At 58.9% G+C, this 18,683-nt stretch overlaps 1 protein-coding gene across 2 annotated transcripts in view; it reads left to right on the top strand.

Moving 5' to 3' along the window:
* FGF18 (fibroblast growth factor 18) overlaps positions 1-17,979 on the top strand; it is a 32,430-nt gene extending 14,451 nt beyond the window's left edge. For both annotated transcript variants that reach the window (XM_036312703.1, XM_036312702.1), the window contains exons 4-5: positions 10,513-10,619; positions 17,338-17,979. In XM_036312703.1, coding sequence (XP_036168596.1) covers positions 10,513-10,619; positions 17,338-17,604 — 374 coding nt within the window. In that variant the 3' untranslated portion in view covers positions 17,605-17,979. The remainder of the gene's footprint in view (positions 1-10,512; positions 10,620-17,337) is intronic.
* Positions 17,980-18,683: the final 704 nt, after the last annotated feature.

Here is an 18,683-nt window from a genome sequence, read left to right as displayed (position 1 = left end):
GTTGGGAGGACTAACGGAAAGGGGGAATAAGAAGTGCCTTTGCGGGTAAAGGCCCATCAGTGGCCCACAGTGGATGGCTTAGAGCCGGCGGCTGTGCCCCACGGCATTGCTCACCAGCCCTCGGTTCTGAGGCTCAGAGGGGGCGAGCCTCTGGGAAATGCTTTTGGAGGCTGGTGGTGGTGAGAAGCAGCCTGGTGTGTGAGTGTGTGTGTCTGTGTGTCTGTGTGTGAGTGTGTGATTGTGAGTGTGAGTGTGTGTGTGTGAGTGTGAGTGTGTGTGAGTGTGAGTGTGTGAATGTGAGTGTGAGTGTGTGTCTGTGTGTGAGTGTGTGTGTGAGTGTGTGTGTGAATGTGAGTGTGTGTGTCTGTGTGAGTGTGAGTGTGTGTGTGAATGTGAGTGTGAGTGTGTGTCTGTGTGAGTGTGTGTGTGTGAGTGTGTGTCTGTGTGTGAGTGTGAATGTGTGTGTGAGTGTGAGTGTGTGTCTGTGTGTGAGTGTGAATGTGTGTGTGAGTGTGAGTGTGTGTCTGTGTGTGAGTGTGAATGTGTGTGAGTGTGTGTGTCTGTGTGTGTGTGAATGTGAGTGTGAGTGTGAGTGTGAGTGTGAGTGTGTGAATGTGAGTGTGAGTGTGTCTGTGTGTGAGTGTGAATGTGTGTGTGAGTGTGTGAGTGTGTGAATGTGAGTGTGTGTGTCTGAGTGTGAGTGTGTGTGTCTGAGTGTGAGTGTGTGTGTGAATGTGAGTGTGTGTGTCTGTGAGTGTGTGAGTGTGAGTGTGTGTCTGTGTGTGAGTGTGAGTGTGTGTGTGAGTGTGTGTGTCTGTGTGTGTGTGTGAATGTGAGTGTGAGTGTGAGTGTGTCTGTGTGTGAGTGTGAATGTGTGTGTGTGAGTGTGTGTCTGTGTGAGTGTGTGTGTGAATGTGAGTGTGAGTGTGTGTCTGTGTGAGTGTGAGTGTGTGTGTGTGAGTGTGTGTCTGTGTGTGTGTGTGAGTGAGTGTGTGAGTGTGTGTGTGTGTGAATGTGAGTGTGAGTGTGTGTGTGAGTGTGAGTGTGTGTGTGAGTGTGAGTGTGTGTGTGTGTGAATGTGAGTGTGAGTGTGAATGTGAGTGTGAGTGTGTGTGTGAGTGTGAGTGTGTGTGTGAGTGTGTGTGTGTCTGTGTGTGAGTGTGTGTGAGTGAGTGTGTGAGTGTGTGTGTGAGTGTGTGTGTGTGTGTGTGCGAGCTTGAGCTTGAGTACCTGCGAGGCACGGGGACAGTACCTTGGGCCACCGTCCTCTTAACTTGGCCTTGACCCTGGAATTCGGTGTTTGGGAACCATCACCTGCCTTTGCGGAGGGGTTGGGAGGAGTAAGACACCTGACCCCTTCTCTGCCCAAGCCCCCAGCCCACAGAGACCCTCCGCTGTGAGTGTCACGGACAGGATCCAACTTCCCAGCGCTTGGAGGGGGTTTGGGGATAGATGCTGAGCAAATACCGACCATGCCCCACCATCCCTGCCTTCTCAGGCCAGGTTCTGGGAGCTGTTAGGCCGGGAAGGTGGGGGCTGGGGCTGGGGCTGGGGCCGGGGCCGGGGCCGGGTCTCGCGTGTGCTGGGGGCCTGCCAGCCCGGCTTTTTTCTGGGATGATGCCCTGTCGGCCCCTGCCCATTGCAGTCAAGACGTGACAACAAGACAAATACTTTCTCGGACCTTTTATCTTGGACACCATTTATTTTCCCTCAGCCCCAGGGCAGGACTGACCCCGTGGTCGGGCCCTAGTGTGGCAGCTGCACCGCCCCTGGGGGCTGGGCCAGGCCGGGCGGGCAGGGCTGGGCCACCCTGGCTCGGCTTCTCCAGGCCAGCTGCCTCCCTCCCGCTCCCTGCCCATCACTCTTTCCTGCTCCATTCCCCTTCCTCCTTCTTTCCCTCCTTCCTGTCTCGGTCTGGCTGCTTCTCCCTCATCCAGGTCTCTCTCCTTCTGGGTCCTTCTCCCTCCCTCCTGGTCTTCCTCCCTCCCCCTCTGTGTCTGGTCCTCTCTGCCTGCCCCCTCCCCACCATCTCTGCCTTTCTGCCTCCTTCCCTGGACCCCAGCTCTCGCCCCTGGTCCCCACCGCTCCCAGGCCCTCTGCTGCCGCCTCTGCGGGGCCTCCATCCCGCCGTGCCCCCCTCTTGGACGTCTGGCTGTGCTGGGCAGACCCAGGTGGCGCTTTTCCCTGGGAGCTGCTGTCCAGTTGCTGCCAGGGAAGGGGCAGCTGGCTGGCCCGGGCGGGAGGGAGGTGCCCTCCTGGGGAGTCCCCCCAGCTCTGGCTGGCCCCTCCAGGCTGGGAGAGCACAGGGGGGACAGATTCTGGTCTGAACCATCTGTCCACGCCCTGAGACAGGAGGCAGGAACTCGGGAGGGAGAGGCGCCTGTGCAAATAGCGGGCCCTTCCCTCCAGAAGCCCCTGGCCTCCATGTTTCCTCTGCCCCAACTAGAGTCCCGGGGAGTCTCACCTGCTGTGTGCCCTCAGGCGAGCCCTTGGCCTCTCTGGGCCTCAGCTTCCCTCCTGGACACGACCAGGGTGGCGAGAGCAGTGACCGCAGTGGGAGTCACCGAGGGCTCTCGCTCAATGTGATGTTGGCTCAGTGGGTCTGGGGGCCCGGGCCCTGCTTTTCTCACCAGGCTCAGGCGGTTCTGGTCCTGCACGTGGAGGGTCCGGGCCCAGCCCATCTTGGCTGCTTCTCCGGCTCCATGAGCTCGGGCGTTCATAAGTCCTTTTCCAGGAATATGCGCTTCGCTCCCCCCCCCCCCCCCCCAGCACCCAGGGCAGCACGGGGCCTTGCTGGCACTGAGGCCACTCCATTTAAATGTCGCATTAGAGACACAGATGGGGGGATGGGACCCCATCTGTGAACCCCAGGAAAGGAAGTGAGACAATGGAGCCAATTGAGGCTTCCAATCTAGATAATCAATACCAATATTATTGAGAGGGTGATTTATGTGGCCAAGCCACGCCAGGAGGACGGAGCTGTGTCGGGGGCCTGCCCTACCTGTGGGGGAGGGGCAGCCAGTAGTCCCCGGTCAGGGAACCCCGGATGGCCCAGGAAACTGCTCGCTCCATCTCAGGGCCCCGCATTCATCCCCGGTTGGAGCCCAGCCTGGGAGTTTCAGTGAATATCAAGCACGAACAGGATCCTGTTCATGCCTGGAACCTGGCATCCCCACGCACACTCCGGACCTCAGATCCCATGCCAGGCTCCGTGGGTGGGCACGGGGTACAGGCGCACCCTGGGGTGCCCTGCCCAGGCGCTCTCTGCCTGCTTCAGGGCAGTGAGCAGTCTGGTGACATCTGAGGGGAGTCGGTGGGGCACCCGCAAAATGCCCTTCTGCAAGAGGGTCTCCCCGTGGTCTCCGGCTCCGTGGACTTGCCTTTCAGGGACCTGGGTTGGCTCCCCATGCCGTACTCACTCCCCTGACCAGATCTGGCATTTCTGCTGCTCTCGCTGTGGTTTGAGCCTTGGGTGCTTCTGAGGGCTCCCCACTTTCCAGTATCAGCTTGAAGGTGACCCTCGGGGGACCCCTCCTCCCTCAAGGGCATTTGGAAGTGGAGCTGGGAGGGGTGGGCCCTGACCTTTGGCTCTGTGGGCTTCTCTGCCCTCAGAAAGTGAGGTCACGGTGAAGACCTTTGCTGCCCACCTTTGGTGTCCACGTACTCGTTCCCCAGGAAAGAGACTGGTGTCGGGGAGCAGCGAGGGGTGGGTAGACGGGCTGAGACCAAGACTTCTGGGTTGGTCAGCCTGGGTTTGAGTCCTGCCTGGGTTTGAACTGCATCACTGTGTGACCTGGGGACTCAGTTTTCTGACCTGTAAAATGGGGCTGGCTTGTGTGGCTCTGCAGGAAGATATGTGGGGAGGGCTGGGGTTTTTGCTGAGCTGGTGATGAGAGTGACAGGGGATGCTCCAGCCCTCATCACCTCATTCTGGTACCTGCGGGAGGGCTGTTTGAGCCAGGAGCAGGGTCCCAGGAGCAGGGTCCCAGGAGCAGGGTCCCAGGAGCAGGGTCCCGTGGGCTGGCTGGTGTGGCTGAAGCAGCCGAGACCCTGCTCTCTGAGCCCGACGCCCAGTGCTCACCCTCCACACGCAGCCAAATGCAAGGCGGTCGCTGCTCCCAAAGGCTCTCCTCTCACTTCGAATTCATCCAGGTCAGGGCCGCCTGACTCGTGGCGGCCGCTCCCACCCCAGGCTCTCCACGCTGTCCACGCTCTCTCCGCTCCATCCTGCGGCCTTGGACATGCTGTGTGTTCCCGGCTGGGAGCCTTCGTGCTGGCTGCCCCCTGGGCCCGAGAGCGCTCCTCTCCAGACACCTCATGGCTTCTGTTCCGCTGTCCCCTCGCAGAGAGCGCCTGCCCCGGCCCGCTTGGGAACATTTCTCGTGCGAGCACTTCCGCTGCCTGCCGTCCTGCTATCTGTTTAGTTATCCCTCTCCGCCTCTCCTGTTACAATGCATGCTCACTCAGGGCAGGGTTTTTGTCTGTTTCGTCCACTGCTGTGTCCCCAGGCACAGAGCCAGCCGTAAACAGGTGCCCATTAAATGCCCGAGCCAGTGCACGGATGGCTCTCGTGTGCTTCCGGGAGTGCTGAGGGCAAGGGTCCCCCAGGGCAAGTGCTCAGCACACAGTAGGACCTGCTGCACACAGTAGGTCCTGCCAGCCAGTGTGCTTCTTACTGTGCAGCATAGCCGGCTTCCCCTCGGGGCTCTCCCAGCTGGGAGGGGCACTGATTCTCAGTCTGAGCTCATGTCCCACGAATTCTGTCCCCAGAGGAGTGGCCACCCACACCTCGCTGACTCCACAGCTGAAACGGCCAATTAGAGCCACAGCGAGGATGAAATATAGCCCCGGATCAATCCTATTGATTCTTCCCCTCTTCCTCCCCGGCGAGCCCACGTGGCCTGCCAGCCTCCTCGGGGACATGGGGAGAAGGAGAGCCATGGGCGCCTCTGTAGAACGGCCATCGCGTGTGATGCTGAAACATCTCCAGAAAGGACCCCTTCTCCCCTGCCCCCCGCCCTCTCCCTTCCTCCCGACCCGGCCCCGCTGCAGCTGCAGCGTGGAGGAAGGGAGCCTGATTCCTGGGCCCTCCCAGTGCCTTTGTGGCAAGGACAGCTCCTCGCTGCAGGGTGACACCTGGAGAGCGGCCAGCAGCTCCGTCAGCATTGGAAGGTAGCGGCCAGCCTGCTGCCGGCCGCCCTGCACCGGCCCACGTGCCTCTCCTGGCTCCCGGCTCCCCCAGGGTGCTCACGGGTCTTGGGGTTTACGTGGAGGCTTGGCAGGTGGAGGTGGGAAGAAACCCGTTCCGGCTCCCCCTCGCTGGTCCTGTTTTCCCGTGTCTCTCTTTGTACGTGTCCCTCTGCTTCTCCCTTCAAACCAAAGTCTCAGACCAAAGATTCCCGCTAGGGAATCACAGTGGGATCAGCCAATCAATCACCCAACCAATCAATGCCCCTTCTCTGTTCTGGGCCATCACAGGCCTGCTGCTGGTCTGCCCCCTCTGCCTACCTCAGGCTCTGTCTGTCTCCGACTAGCTCTGGAGTTAATACTCTGCCTGTGTCAAATCCTGGCCCTACTGTGTGACTCTGGCAAGGAGCTTCACTGCTCGGTGCCTAAGTTTTTTCATTTGTAAAAGGGACATACAGGGCCTTCCTCTTAGGGTTGTGAGGAGCTAGTGAGACATCCCACAGTCAGACTCCAAGCACAGTGCCCAGCAGAGGGTAAATGCTTAAGTAAGTATTAGCTGCTGTTTAAAAAATTACCATTGTTACGCCATCCACTTCGGAGAAACGGGGGTCGCATCAGGGGTGGGGTGGGGGGGGGGCAGCATGTGTTTATAGAAGGGCTTTCTGGCCAGTTCCTTTTTCTCTCACTCTTTTCCCTTTTCTGCTTTCCTCTCTGGATGCTGCCGGCCTGGGAGCTCCTGGGCCCAGCCATAGGCAGGTGCTGGGCTCCCGCTCTGTGCGGAGCCTGCTGAGACGGACTCTGTTTCCTTTCAGGGGCCTGGGTCACGGGGTTCCCTATCCCGTACTCACTCCCTTGACCAGATCTGGCATTTCTGCCCCTTTCGCTGTGGTTTGAGCCTTGGGTGCTCCTTAGGGCTCCCCACCTTCCAGTATCAGCTTGAAGGTGACCCTCTGGGGGACCCCTCCTTCCTCAAGGGCATTTGGAAGTGGAGCTGGGAGGGGTGGGCCCTGACCTTTGGCTGTGTGGGCTTCTCTGCCCCTAGACCTCTGCCCTCAGAAAGTGAGGTCATGGTGAAGACCTTCGCTGCCCACCTTTGGTGTGCACGCACTCATTCCCCAGAAAAGGGGCTGGTGTTGGGGAGCAGTGAGGGGTGGGTAGACGGGCTGAGACTAAGACTTCTGGGTTGGTCAGCCTGGGTTTGAGTCCTGTCTGGGTTTGAACTGCATCACTGTGTGACCTTGGGACTCAATTATCGGACCTGTAAAATGGGGATGATAATAATAGTTCTAACCTCATGGGATGGTTGTGAGGATTAAGTGAGACAATGCATGGTAGGTTGTTAGAATAGCGCCCAGCACATCATAAGCTCTAAATGAATGGAAGTTACTGACACTTCCTAGGGAGGCAGAATGGAACAGGGCCTTGCAGGTCACCTAGTCCTGGCCTAGAGAGGGACAGGGTGCTTCCTTTTGTCACACAGCAAGTCAGAATATGTGATGGTCGCCCCGAGGCTGGGGATGGGTGGGTGGAAGCTCAGAGACCAGGGAGTGGCGGGAGAGACCCCACTGGTGGGGAGGGGAGGGGCTATGGGTAGTGGCTGTGGAATCAGAGCCTGGGGCCGAACCTCTGCCCTGCTCTGACCAGCTGTGCCTTGGGGCACGTCTCTTCACCTCCCTGAATCTCATGTTCTTCATGTTACTCATTCCTCCCTCTCAAGCGAATTGATGCATTTAGTAAACTTGACTGATTGGTCATTTACTGGGAGCCCGGGATGGGCTAGTGCTGGATGGAGATCACAGCGGCGAATAAGACAGGTCAGGTCCTGCCAGCATGGAGCGCACCTCTGGTGAAGAGAGACAGACAATAAAAACGGTAGCAAATAAGACAATTGGAGAAGAGCTCTGAGGACAGTGGAGCAGGGGGTGGGGTGCTGGCTGGGGGAGGCTAGTAAGACATTGGACAGCATGGCCAGGAGGCTTCTCTGAGGAGGTGACACTTGCGATAAGTCACTAGGGGAAGCTCTGGGCAAAGCATTCTCCAGTGAGAGGGAACAGCCAGTGCAAAGGTCCTGAGGCTCCAGTGTGCGGGATGTGTTCGAGAGGAGCAGCAAGGGGGCTGGCTGGCTGGAGGGCTGTGGGGAGGGGCAGGAGGTGGGATGGCCAGCAGGCACCAGATCACGCACCCTTGTGGGTCCCGGTAAAGGGGCTGGATTTTCAGTGGCTCGGAGACTCCCCGGGGGGCCTTTCAGCAAGAATCCCCCTGGCGGAGGCGTGGAGGGGGAGACTGGTGAGGGCAGGAGTGGCAGAGGGAGGAGGCTGTTGAATTGTGAAGACTGGAGGGGCTGCCAGGGTGCTGAGGAGGTCTGACGAGGAGGGGGGTGAGAGAATGTCATCGCCTCCTCCTGCCTGGCCTGGTACAGGCCTGAGAACAGAACTGAGTGGCGAGGAGGGGTCCCGTCCAGCTGCACTTGGGCCTTGGGGCTTGGGGCTTGGGTCATGGAGGGAGGGGCGTTGACGCGGAAGACCAGGCAGGCTCTGGGGAAAACCTGGCCTGGGTGGGTGGGGTCTCTCTCTTCCCCCCTCTCTCTCTCCTTCTGAGAACTGCTGCTGCTATTACTCCCTAAAGACTTTACATAATTCTGGCCCGGCTCCCTCCTCATTATGTCATGCGCGCCCAGTGGAGTCTAGGCCAGTCCAGGGCTTGCTGCGGTTGGGGGAGAACAGACTTCTGGCTCCCCTGGCCCGGCGGCCGGCACAGACCCTTCCCACACTGGGGTGTGGGGGAGGGAGGTGCAGTCCAGCCCCAGCCCCAGGCCCTTCGGGTGCTCCTGCAGAGGCCAGGGCTGCCTGCGGTGGGCTGGGCTGTGGCTGATGAGGGGGGGAGGGCTGCGTTCGGAGCTAGTCTCCCTGAGCTGGGTCCTCCCCTGGAGCCCAGGCCCCAGCAGAAGGAGGCAGGAGACCTGGAGTCGGCCCTCAGTTCTCTCCGCTATAAAATGGGGACAGAATACTCAGGCGTGTGGGGATGTGTGACTCCAGATCGGGCAGCAGTGGGAGCTGTCCCCCCGGGGAGCCACTTCTGGTTGCCTGCGCCCCAGCTCTGTGGCCTCATCTCCTTCCTAGTGTCCCGTCCCTGCCCCTGCCCTAGAGCCTGCCCCCAGTCTCCGAGAGTCAGGATAGGGTTTGAGCCCCCGCCTTGCACAGGAGAGGAAACGGAGGCTCACAGGGAGGGGGTGGAGGTCACGCGGCCCAGGACGGCAACACCGGAAAGGGAATCAGACCCCTTAAGTCCCAGCCCGAGGCCTTGTCTGATGTGTGGGGTGCCGGCGACCCCCGAGGCCGCTGAGGAAGTTCAGGCGGGGGGCAGGTGTGGTCCACCTCCGCCCTTTCGCACGCACACCTGGCTTTTCACAATGTGCGTATATTTTTCTTCTGGGAAAACAGTTTTGTTTTGCGGCTATTAGGACACTTGAACAACAGGTACCGAGTTTCCCCCACCCCGCCCCTGAGGACAGGAGCCAGGCCTTTGCAGCATCGTTCTGGGTAGTCCTCATAGTAACTATTGAAGATCAGGGATGCTTGCCCCCATTTTACAGGCGGGGAAACTGAGGCCCAAGGTCATGCAATTGGGCCAGCGATTTAGACTCAGGTCTGTGCTCTCCAAAGCTCTCACCTTCCCTGACACACGCTGCCTCCTTCCGAAGCTCCTGGGATCGCAGACCCTCCTGATCCCACAGCCCATCCCCAGGAGGGTCTGAGGTCCCAGGAGCTGTGAGGGAGGCAGAGAGCCCGGCCCAGGGCTGCTGGCATGTTTGGGCCTGGGTCCCAGGGACCGAGCTTCCAGGGAGAGTTATCGGGCGTTTGAACTGGGGAGCAGCGAGGGCCTGCAACCCCTATCTCTGTGTTGGGGAATGTTCTTGACTCGATGTTTACTAGGGATGGGGGAAGGTGGAGAGAAGAATGTGCCCTCCCCCTTGTTTCTAGAATTACTAAATTCTTGTTAGATCTTTAAATTTTATGTAAATTCTTCTTTTTTTCCGTGGAAAGGTGGGGTATCATATTTTAATTAGTAGTGGTGTCAAAGGAGGGCTAGATTAATTATTGGAAATCCTGCTTTCCAGATGGTTTTAATTTTCACAGCAGGGCACCAGGGTATATATTTTTAATTTTTTTTTAATTAAAATCATACCTCGTGTATTTTAGGGCCACTGAGGTCCGCTCTTTGTGGCTCCAAGGATACTGTACTGAGGGCTATGATTTTTGTTATGGAGAAGCAAGTCCCTTGTCACTGAAATTAAAATTTTGTGGCTGAGGGAGGGGCAGGTGCTGGGAAGCAAAGGGTCAGAGAAGGGAGGGTGAGGATGGGAGGGTCACAGGCAGAGAAGGCAAGGAGGGGGCAGCAGGGGATTCGGGACGGAGAGGAGAGAGTGCTCAGAGAGTGTGCGTGGCCTCCCGACGTCACACAGGACACTACGGGGAGGAAACGGACTGGCAGAGGGCGGGGAGGGGTCTGGACACAGCAGGCCTACCAAGGGGCAGTTCGCCTTTGAGCCTTTGACCTTCAAGGCGTTGGGGGGATCAGCTCTGGAGACCCCCACCCTGAGGAGCATGGGTGGTGTAGGGTGCGGTCTCCTACTCAGGACCAGGGGGCACTGGTCCTGATTGGGACGTCTGGGCTCCTGGGAGTTGGGTGATGACCTTGATTGAGGAAAGTGGAATTCTGTAGACGGCCTCCGCTCCCTGGGCCTTCCCCACTTCACGTGGCAAAGGTGCGGAGGCAGGAGGGACACTCACATGTTTTCCCTGGAGGAAGGAACCTCTGCTGTCCCCCAGGGCAGGGTGTGTGCGTGTGTGCAGTGCGTGTGCAGTGTGTGTGCAGTGCGTGCATGTGCGTGAGCGTGTGTGTGCTGTGAGAACTCACATGCATTTGTCTGTGCCCTTATCGCAGAGACTGCTACTGCTGATGTGTGGGGTTATGTGTATAGCTCTCTGCCCTGCTTTGGGGAATGGAGCCGAGGGGCTGGGGGAGCTGGGTAACGAGGGGAGAAGACACCCTGGTATTTAGCCACAAGGGACAGAATCCCCACTCGCTGGAGCCATCTGGGTCCCAAGTGGAATCGAGAGAGGCTGGGGGTGGGGAGCGAGTGGGAACGGCTCCCTCTCCCTGCCTGGAGGGTGCTCGAGTGGGACGCGGCAGAAGCCTCTCCCAGGCCTGGTTTCAGGGATGTGGGGGTCCAGGATGGGGTCAGGGATCCTGCCGCTGAGTCTTTAGGCCAAGCCTTTGCCCTGGTAAAAAAACGTGTCCCTTTTCTGCTTCTGCCTTTCCAAGCCCAGCTCCTAGTGGAGACAGATACCTTCGGCAGTCAAGTCCGGATCAAGGGCAAGGAGACGGAGTTCTACCTGTGCATGAACCGGAAAGGCAAGCTGGTGGGGAAGGTGAGTGATGGCCGGAATTCCGGGCATTGGGGCGGGTCCTCCCTGCAGCTCTGGGCAGCTGGAACGGGGTGCCAAGGCCATGGTGCCCCAGATGGAGACAGGCCCCGGTGAGTGTGGGTGAAACTCCCCTTACCATCCCTCCTTTCCCCCTCCCCCCTTTCCTGCCCCACTCAGGCAGTATCTGAGGCTGCGACTTTGGGGGGAACGCAGGGCCCGATCTCTCCTGGGGGCTGGGGAGCTCTGGCTGGAGAGGGGGGTGAGTCCCTGCCTGCAGGTACCTGCTGTCTGGGCACAGGGAAGCTGCGGTGGCCGGCCCAGGGCTGGGCTGCAGCGATGTTTTAACAATCGCCAGGCTCCGGAACCCAGCCGCCGCGTCAGCGCCGGGCCTCACGGTTCTAGCATTTCAGGGAGATTTTATTACTTTGGAACGGGCAAGAGAGCCGCATGTAACAAATTAGGGCAGGGGTGGGGGTGCGGCCGGTGGACCCACGTGCCAGGCCTCTGAGCCGCCACCGATGCCGCTTCTCAGGGTCCCCCCTTTCCTCTGGCTGAGCTGGTGTGTGACGCTCACACGCCTGCGGCCTGTGGGCGTTCAGGGGAGGAGTGACGGGCAGGACCTCCGTGTGCGATCACGCCTGCAGGGACCCTCCTTCCCCCGGTGTCCAGCTGGGATAATGGGGGGTCTTCTGCTGCAGGTGGAGTGGGGGTGCGGTGGAGAGTGGGCCCAGATGCCAAGGAGGATGGCGTCCCCTGCTTGAGGGCGGGGCCCTGGCTGATTATTTACATTCATTACACCTAGTTGGGGGTTACCCAAGCCTTGTATAAGCCATGCATTTATTTATTTACTTATTTATTTAAAAAACCTTTATTGTTGAAAGTATTCCATATGGCTCCCCCTCCCGTCCCTCCCCCATTGACTCCTCCTAGCCCAGCCCAGCCCTAAGCCATGTTTTTTATTTCCTGAGTCTCCCCACTCATCCCTCTTGCTGTCCACCATACCCAGGCGGCCGGGGACAGGTCACAGGCCAGGGGCAGAGCCCAGGCATTGTGCTTGTTGTTAATAGTAGCGGTGCCGGCAGCGCCCTTCACTGAGCACCTGCTTCCTGCCAGGCACCGAGCAGGCGCGCTGCCCAAGATCCCTGCCACCCCCGCTTCGCAGATGCGACAGGGGCCCCAGGCCCAGGCCCCAGGGCCCTCCCTAGAGCTGGGCGGGATGCGGGGCCCAGTTCGGAGGCAGAGATTCCAGCCGCGCTGCCCACACCCACTACAGCTGCCCAAAGGGCAGACAGAGTAATAGTAACCGCGGCTCAGGGACGCCTATGGCTTCAATCAGTGATTCACTTTCCATGTCGGGAGGCCGGTGGCCCGGAGCGAGGGGTCCGGGGCAGGGGCCCGGGGCAGGGGCGGCGGCCCCTCTGGGGCGCTTTGTTCTCCCGGCCGCCTGCCCGGGCTGCCTCCCAGGCCCGACCTGCTCGCCGTCAGCCGGAGGCTCGGCTCGGCCTTCTCTCTGGCTCGGCCTTCTTTCCTTCCCTCTCGGAAGGAGGGGTGCGCGGGGCCTGCCGTGCCCAGTGCCCGCGCGCCCCTCCCTCCCGTCTGCGTGGTTCCCGGCATCTTGACCCCAGGAGGGCCCTCGTGGGGTCAAAAGAGCAGCCCCGTCCCCTTGGGCCGTTCCGCCGCCCTCGCCCGCCCGCCCACCGGCTGGCCGCTGAGTCACCGCTTCCACAGGAGCCGGCTCCGATTTCCTGCCCCCTCTCCCTCTCCCGTCATTAATATTGGGGACGGTTCAGCTGGAGGCGAGGGAGCTCAGCAAGGTCCAGGAGGACCGCCCCTCGCTGGGCTCCCCATCATCTCCTTCCAGGCTTCTGTCTTCTGGGCTGGCCTGGGGGGCTCCAAGGGCGCCCCCAAATCCACCTGTCCCGACTTTGCCAGGGGCAGGTCCCCCTGTTGGCCTCGGCCCAGCCCGGCGCCCCCTCACTCTCTCTGGCTCCCACAGGGAAACCCTGGGCCCGGGGCTGCGGTTTGCTGTTCTGCTGTCTGACTCCCTGGCCAGCCAGGCCTTAGGCCCTGCACTCTCCTTCCCTAGCCAGGCCTCCGCCTGGCCTCAGACCTTACCCCAGCTCTCCCTGAGGTCCCAGCTCAGGCTGCAGCGCCAGGCCTGTCCCCACTGCCCACCCTCCGCTTTCTAAAGCACCAGGGGTCGGTCTCCCCTGCCCTCCAGCCCAGCCCAGTTCAGAACCTGTCCCTGTGTCCTCACCACCCACTGGAGAAGGGCCACACTCCCTGGGGAGGCTCCCGGACCTCAGACACATGCAACGGGCAGGGCTCTGCCAGCCTCCACCCCCTCAGGCTCTGTACACGCGGTGCCCTCTTCTGGGGCTGCCTTTCCCTCTGCCCTGCGTCCTGGCTCATCCCCAGCAGCCTCTAGCTTCGCTGACCCCTCCGTCACCCGCCCACCTGGGAGCCCACAGCCACCCCCCCCCCCCCCCCCAGCCCTCTGTTGCTTATCTGCTCACCTGGGAGCGTCTTCAGACCTACACTCCTCCGAGGGCCCATTCTGGATCCTCCCCTCTGGGTTCCATTAACCTGCCCCAAAGTCCGCACGGGCACCAGAGAAATGGAAGTATGGTTATTGCTTTCTGAGGACTGACTCTTACCCTGTAGCCAGAGTTACCCACATCTGGCCAGGGAGTCCACGTGCCCGGACCTGGCTGAGCCTCAGTGTCCTCACCTGTGAAATGGGATGATCATGCTGGCACTTCGAGGCATTGACTTGTTAAATGTTAGTTCCCTTCCCCTCGGAAACTCGGAAACCAGATCACTCAGTCACTCCTTCGCCTGTGGGCACCTGGGCCTCAGCATGGGCTCTGGCTCCTTTGCAATGGCTCAATAGGACAGCTTTCTTGGGCCGTCCTGACCCTGGGTGCCAGCCTGGCCACAGCTGGGCACATCATTGGGCCCCTAACCCAGCCTTTCGGGTACTCCAGGCCCTTGGCTGTCGCTGCTCTCTCTGCTGCCTTGTACCAGCCATGTGCCCAAGCCCTGCCCCAGCCCCTGCCTGCTCAGGCAGCCCCTCCCCTCCTCCCCTGGACCCCACATCCATCTGGCCCAGGAGGTCTGCTTCCTTTCATTCCATAAATAGTTGTTGAGTGTGGTGCATTATGTACTAGGCTTTCCCCCCCCGCCCCCCCATCTCTGGAGACAGATGAGAAAAAAAAAAGGTGTTTTTTTCCTCCTCTCTCCCCTCCTGTGTGATCCCTCTTTGGGGCAGCATAGGCCCCCAGACTGGGGGAGGCGGGGGTGGGAGGATGGTCCCTGCCCACCACCACATCTCTGTGAAGACTGCTTTGGTTGTGACCGAAACCCAATTCAAACTGCCTTAAGCGACAAAAGGAAAATTCTGCCTGTGTAACCGAAAACATCCAGAGGCTTGTTCTAGTTTCAAATAAGACTGGGTCTAGGGGCCAAATGACGTCATCAGGATTCACATCAAATGGAAGGAACGGGACTCCAGTTTGGGCAGAAGGAGGCTGGAAGTGGCAGTGGGGGAGACGATCAAATTCCAGATCCCCGAAATCCTGCTGATGTGCCTTGTCTGAGCCAGTGGAGTCAGCATTGCTGGGGTGAGCCCAGCCACAGGGGTCTCTGAACCTCAGCAGGCAACAGGGGGCCACAGAGGTCATCAGGGGCGGGGCGAGGTCCAGCCCAGGCGCAGCTGCGTGGGCGTCTTATCCTCTGTGTCTGAGTTCCTGGTGGGGAGCATGTGACCACCACAGGCCCATGGCCACTCCCAGGGGCTCCCAAACTCGGGGGTGTTGAGAATTTCAGCCCCAAGTCCAGCTCCCCAACCCTCTAAGCCAGCGGTTCTCAACCTGTGGGTCGTGACCCCTTTGGCGGTCGAAAGACCCTTTCACAGGGGTCGCCTAAGACCATCCTGCATATCAGATGTTTACATGACGATTCATAACAGTAGCAACATTACAGTTATGAAGTAGCAACGAAAATAATTTTATGGTTGGGTCACAACATGAGGAACTGTATTTAAAGGGCCAGAAGGTTGAGATCCACTACTCTAAGCAAACCCAGGCGTGTGTGAGTACATGTGCCAGGCTCTGCACCTCCTAGAGCTTGCTTCATGCTGATGTGGCTGTGTGGGCCTGGGGAGGGGAGGTGTTTTGATGGCAGTGCCCATGCTGCCATGCCTTCTCTCTTGTGGGTGTGTCTGGAACTGGACGGAGGAGAAGCGAGCGGCAGTGGCAAATGCAGGTTCAAATCCCACGACCTTGGATAAGCCCTTTTGCCTCTTTGAACTCTGTTTCCTTCCACCAGGCAGAGTCTACCTCGGTGGGTTAAGAGGATTAAATGAAGTGTTGGGTGTGGAACTGTCTGGCCTATGGTTGACAATGAATAAATGCTGAATGAATGCGTAGGGAGATGGAGTGGGCCAGGCACAGAGCTCTATTCTTCTGCTGGCTCTGTCCCTACATCCCCATGATGGGCCTCTCCTAGCTCATGACTATCTGGGGGACATTAGCAAGGGAGCCAGGAGGCCGAGTCTATTTTCTTTCGGAGGGAAACCCTTTCCCTGTGTTGCTCCCATCATGTCTACCCCAGCAGAACTCACATCCATTCAACCACGAGAGCGCTGGGCAGCCCCGTCTGGGGTTACGGCCTGTGCTGAGCCATGAGAATAGCCAAGAAGCAGTCCCGCCCTCCTGATGCTCTTGGGCTGATGGGCAGGCAGATATGGAATCACTCTGTTGGGTGGGGGGTAGGAGGAGAAATGGGTGCCAAGGCTGGTCTAGAAGATGGAGTATTTGAATCCAATATAGCTTGATGCGTGAGTGGAATCTTGAAGGAAGAGGCAGAAATACCCAGGGCGGTAGGTGGCAGTCAGGGAAGGCTTCCTCGAGGAGGCAGCTACTGCACTGAGCCTTGAAGAACGAAAGCCATGCTCCAGGCAGGCTTTCTAGGGTGGGGAAGCAGCATGGCGTGGCTTTTGTTCATTTGCTCTGATTGTTCCATCGAGACCGGCCAAGGGACCTGGACGCAGGTTGGACAGGCAGCTTCCAGAATTATTCATGGGGACTCAGAGCCCAGAGACCACTCCCATCTCCCCCCACCCCCTTGCACATGTGCTCTGGCTTCCCGCACTGCTCAACCCGCCCTCCTGTCTCCTGGGTCCTGCGTGTGTCTCCCCGCCCCGCCCCGGCCGGCTCGGCAGCCTCCTCGAAAGATCGCACCCTCCAGAGAATGTTTTCTTGCCCTGCCTGTCCCTTTCTGCAAAGTTCAGCACTTTGCAGAGCCCAAGCTTGCCCTCCGCTCAAAGGTGAACGTTCCTGGAAGCCCCAGCCTGTTTTCCACTTCAAACAAAAGGCTGGAGCTCGCACCTCCGTCTCCGCGCACAGCCAGCCGCGCGGCTTCCAACTTGGCCCGGCACCCGTCCGTAACGAGGAGTGGGCCCGGCCCGCATTTGGAGATGTTCGCTGGAAACTCCAGGCTGCTAATTCAGGCTTCCAGCTCTGTGTTTCCCACTCTCCCACTTCGAGCACCTCGGCTGCCGCGGGTGGAGACTTGGAGCCTGCCACCCACCACCTTCTGTCCAGACCAGGCCCCAGGAGGGCAGCCAGACCAGCGAACCACCTGGTCTCCAGCCATAATTTAGCAGGCCCCTCCTGTGCGCCAGGCTCAGATGAGCACCGTTCCTCACGTTTCTATGACACAGGGGTCCCCGTCCCTGTTTGGTGAGGCCAGGAATCGAGGTTTGGAGCGGAATGAACGAACCTGAGGTCGCACAAGGAAGCCTTAGAGTTGACTCGGCTCCTGAGTCCGAATCTCGTGCCGCTCGCCCCGCACGGTCTCCCAGGGAGGCCACGCGTCTGCTCGGGAGCTGGGTGTCTCCGAAGCCAGGCGACAGGCTCCGGAGTCTGGCCACGCTAAAGCTCTAATTCTGGGAGGCTGTTTACACCAAACATGGAAATGCAGCACACGCCACATTAAACGTAACTGATCTTTAACGGTAGCAGTGGCGTCGAGCGGCAGTCGAGTAGCTGACTTCATGTCAGGTTTCGTGCACACCTGCCGGGACTCGCCCCTCTTGCAGGTGCTAGAACAGTCTCAGTGGTTCAGAGGACACGGGATAAACTGGCCCACGTTGCCGTGGTAACTGGAGCGTCGGGGCAGCCTGGTGCAGAAGCTGAAGGATGTGGCCAGGGCTTGGTTGCTCTCATTCTCTTGCTCTGGACTTGGCTTCCTCCATGCTGGCTTTGCTGTCCCATAGGATTTCCCCTCGTGGTGACCAAATTGTGGCCTTCGCTTCAGCCTTACGTGTTCCCCGAGTTTACGGCAGCCTATGTTTTTAGCCATGGCTCGTGCAGGGGTCTCGAGGAACACGGATTGGATGGCCCTGACCCCATGGCCGGCCCTGCACTAGCCCCAGGAAATCATGTTTTGATCGGCTACGTCTGGGTTTCTTGCTCTAGTCGAGTGGAGGTGGGGGCTCCTGGCTGCAGGGCAGAGAGTGGGGGAGGGAAGGACTTCCGGATGATCACGGGAGCCTGTTACGTAATTGTAACCGGGGCCAATACAACACGTTCGCTTCACAGATCCAGGGCGTGGCATGGCCGAGGCCAAAGCTTGGGGGAGGCCCTCTCTCCTGTGCTGCCCCGCGCAGCTGCCCTGCCGTTCTCACCTCCCCTCCTCCTCCTCTCTCCCCCCGCAGCCCGACGGCACCAGTAAGGAGTGCGTGTTCATCGAGAAGGTCCTGGAGAACAACTACACGGCCCTGATGTCGGCCAAGTACTCCGGCTGGTATGTGGGCTTCACCAAGAAGGGGCGGCCGCGGAAGGGCCCCAAGACCCGGGAGAACCAGCAGGACGTGCACTTCATGAAGCGCTACCCCAAGGGGCAGGCGGAGCTGCAGAAGCCCTTCAAGTACACCACGGTGACCAAGCGGTCCCGGCGCATCCGCCCCACGCACCCCGGCTAGAGGCACAGCGGACTGCACCAGAGGAATATTTTTACATGAAAAAGAAGGAAGAAGCTCTATTTTTGTACATTGTGTTTCAAAGAAGACAAAAACTGAACCAAAACTCTTGTGGTGGTGGGGGAGGAAGGGGGGACGATAAGGATTGTTGACTTGAACCCCCCCGCCCCCCCCATCCCCACCCCCCGCCGATGACAAAGACTCACGTCACGCAAAGGGACTGTTGTCAGCGCACAGGTGCTTGTCTCTCTCAGAACAGACAACTCTAAACGCGTCCCCGGAGGAGGACTTGAATGAGGAAAACGACACTCTGAGAAACCAAAGTCCTTTTTCCCAAAGGCTCTGAAAGCAAAAGAAAAAAAAGCAAAAAAAAAAAAAGTAGTCAACCACCCCCCGCCCCCCACAAAGAACTCCCCCTCTTTTCCAATCTCCTGTCCTTGCCCCAAACTCCAACAAAAATCGCTCTCTGGTTTGCAGTCATTTATTTATTGTCCGCTGCAAGCTGTCCCGAGACACCGCGCAGGGAAGGCGTGCCCCTCGGAATTCTCGGCGCCTCGACCTCCGACGACAGACGGCCTCGTCCAATCACGGTGACCCTGCCTTGCTCGCAGCCTGCAGGATGCTGCTATGGACCTTCCGTGACCCACGTGACCTAGCACACCAATGATAAGGGAATATTTTAAAACCAGCTATATTATATATATTATATATATATAAGCTATTTATTTCACCTCTCTGTATATTGCAGTTTCATGAACCAAGTATTACTGCCTCAACCATTAAAAACAATCGACAAATTATTTAAAAAAAACAAACCACGAGGCATTGAGTGGTGGCCGGGGGGCAGGGCAGGGCAGGGCAGCCCTCTTGTGTTTCGTTCTTCTGGGTCTGTGGTCTTTGCACGGAGAGCTGGGGCCTTGCTCATTCATTCATTCACTCATTCATTCATTCACTGATTTATTCAACACCTGCTATGCTCCTGGCACTGAGAACGCAGCCTTAAACATAGCAGATGGCAATCCTGGCCTTCAGCGAGATTACATTCTGATGAGCCATTGGTTCGATGATTGACTCAGTTGTAC

Source organism: Myotis myotis, unplaced genomic scaffold (assembly GCF_014108235.1).
Source record: "Myotis myotis isolate mMyoMyo1 unplaced genomic scaffold, mMyoMyo1.p scaffold_m19_p_6, whole genome shotgun sequence".
Taxonomy (NCBI): Eukaryota; Metazoa; Chordata; class Mammalia; order Chiroptera; family Vespertilionidae; genus Myotis; species Myotis myotis.
The sequence above is the reverse complement of the archived record's forward strand: the minus strand, read 5'-3'. Positions and strand labels throughout refer to the sequence as shown.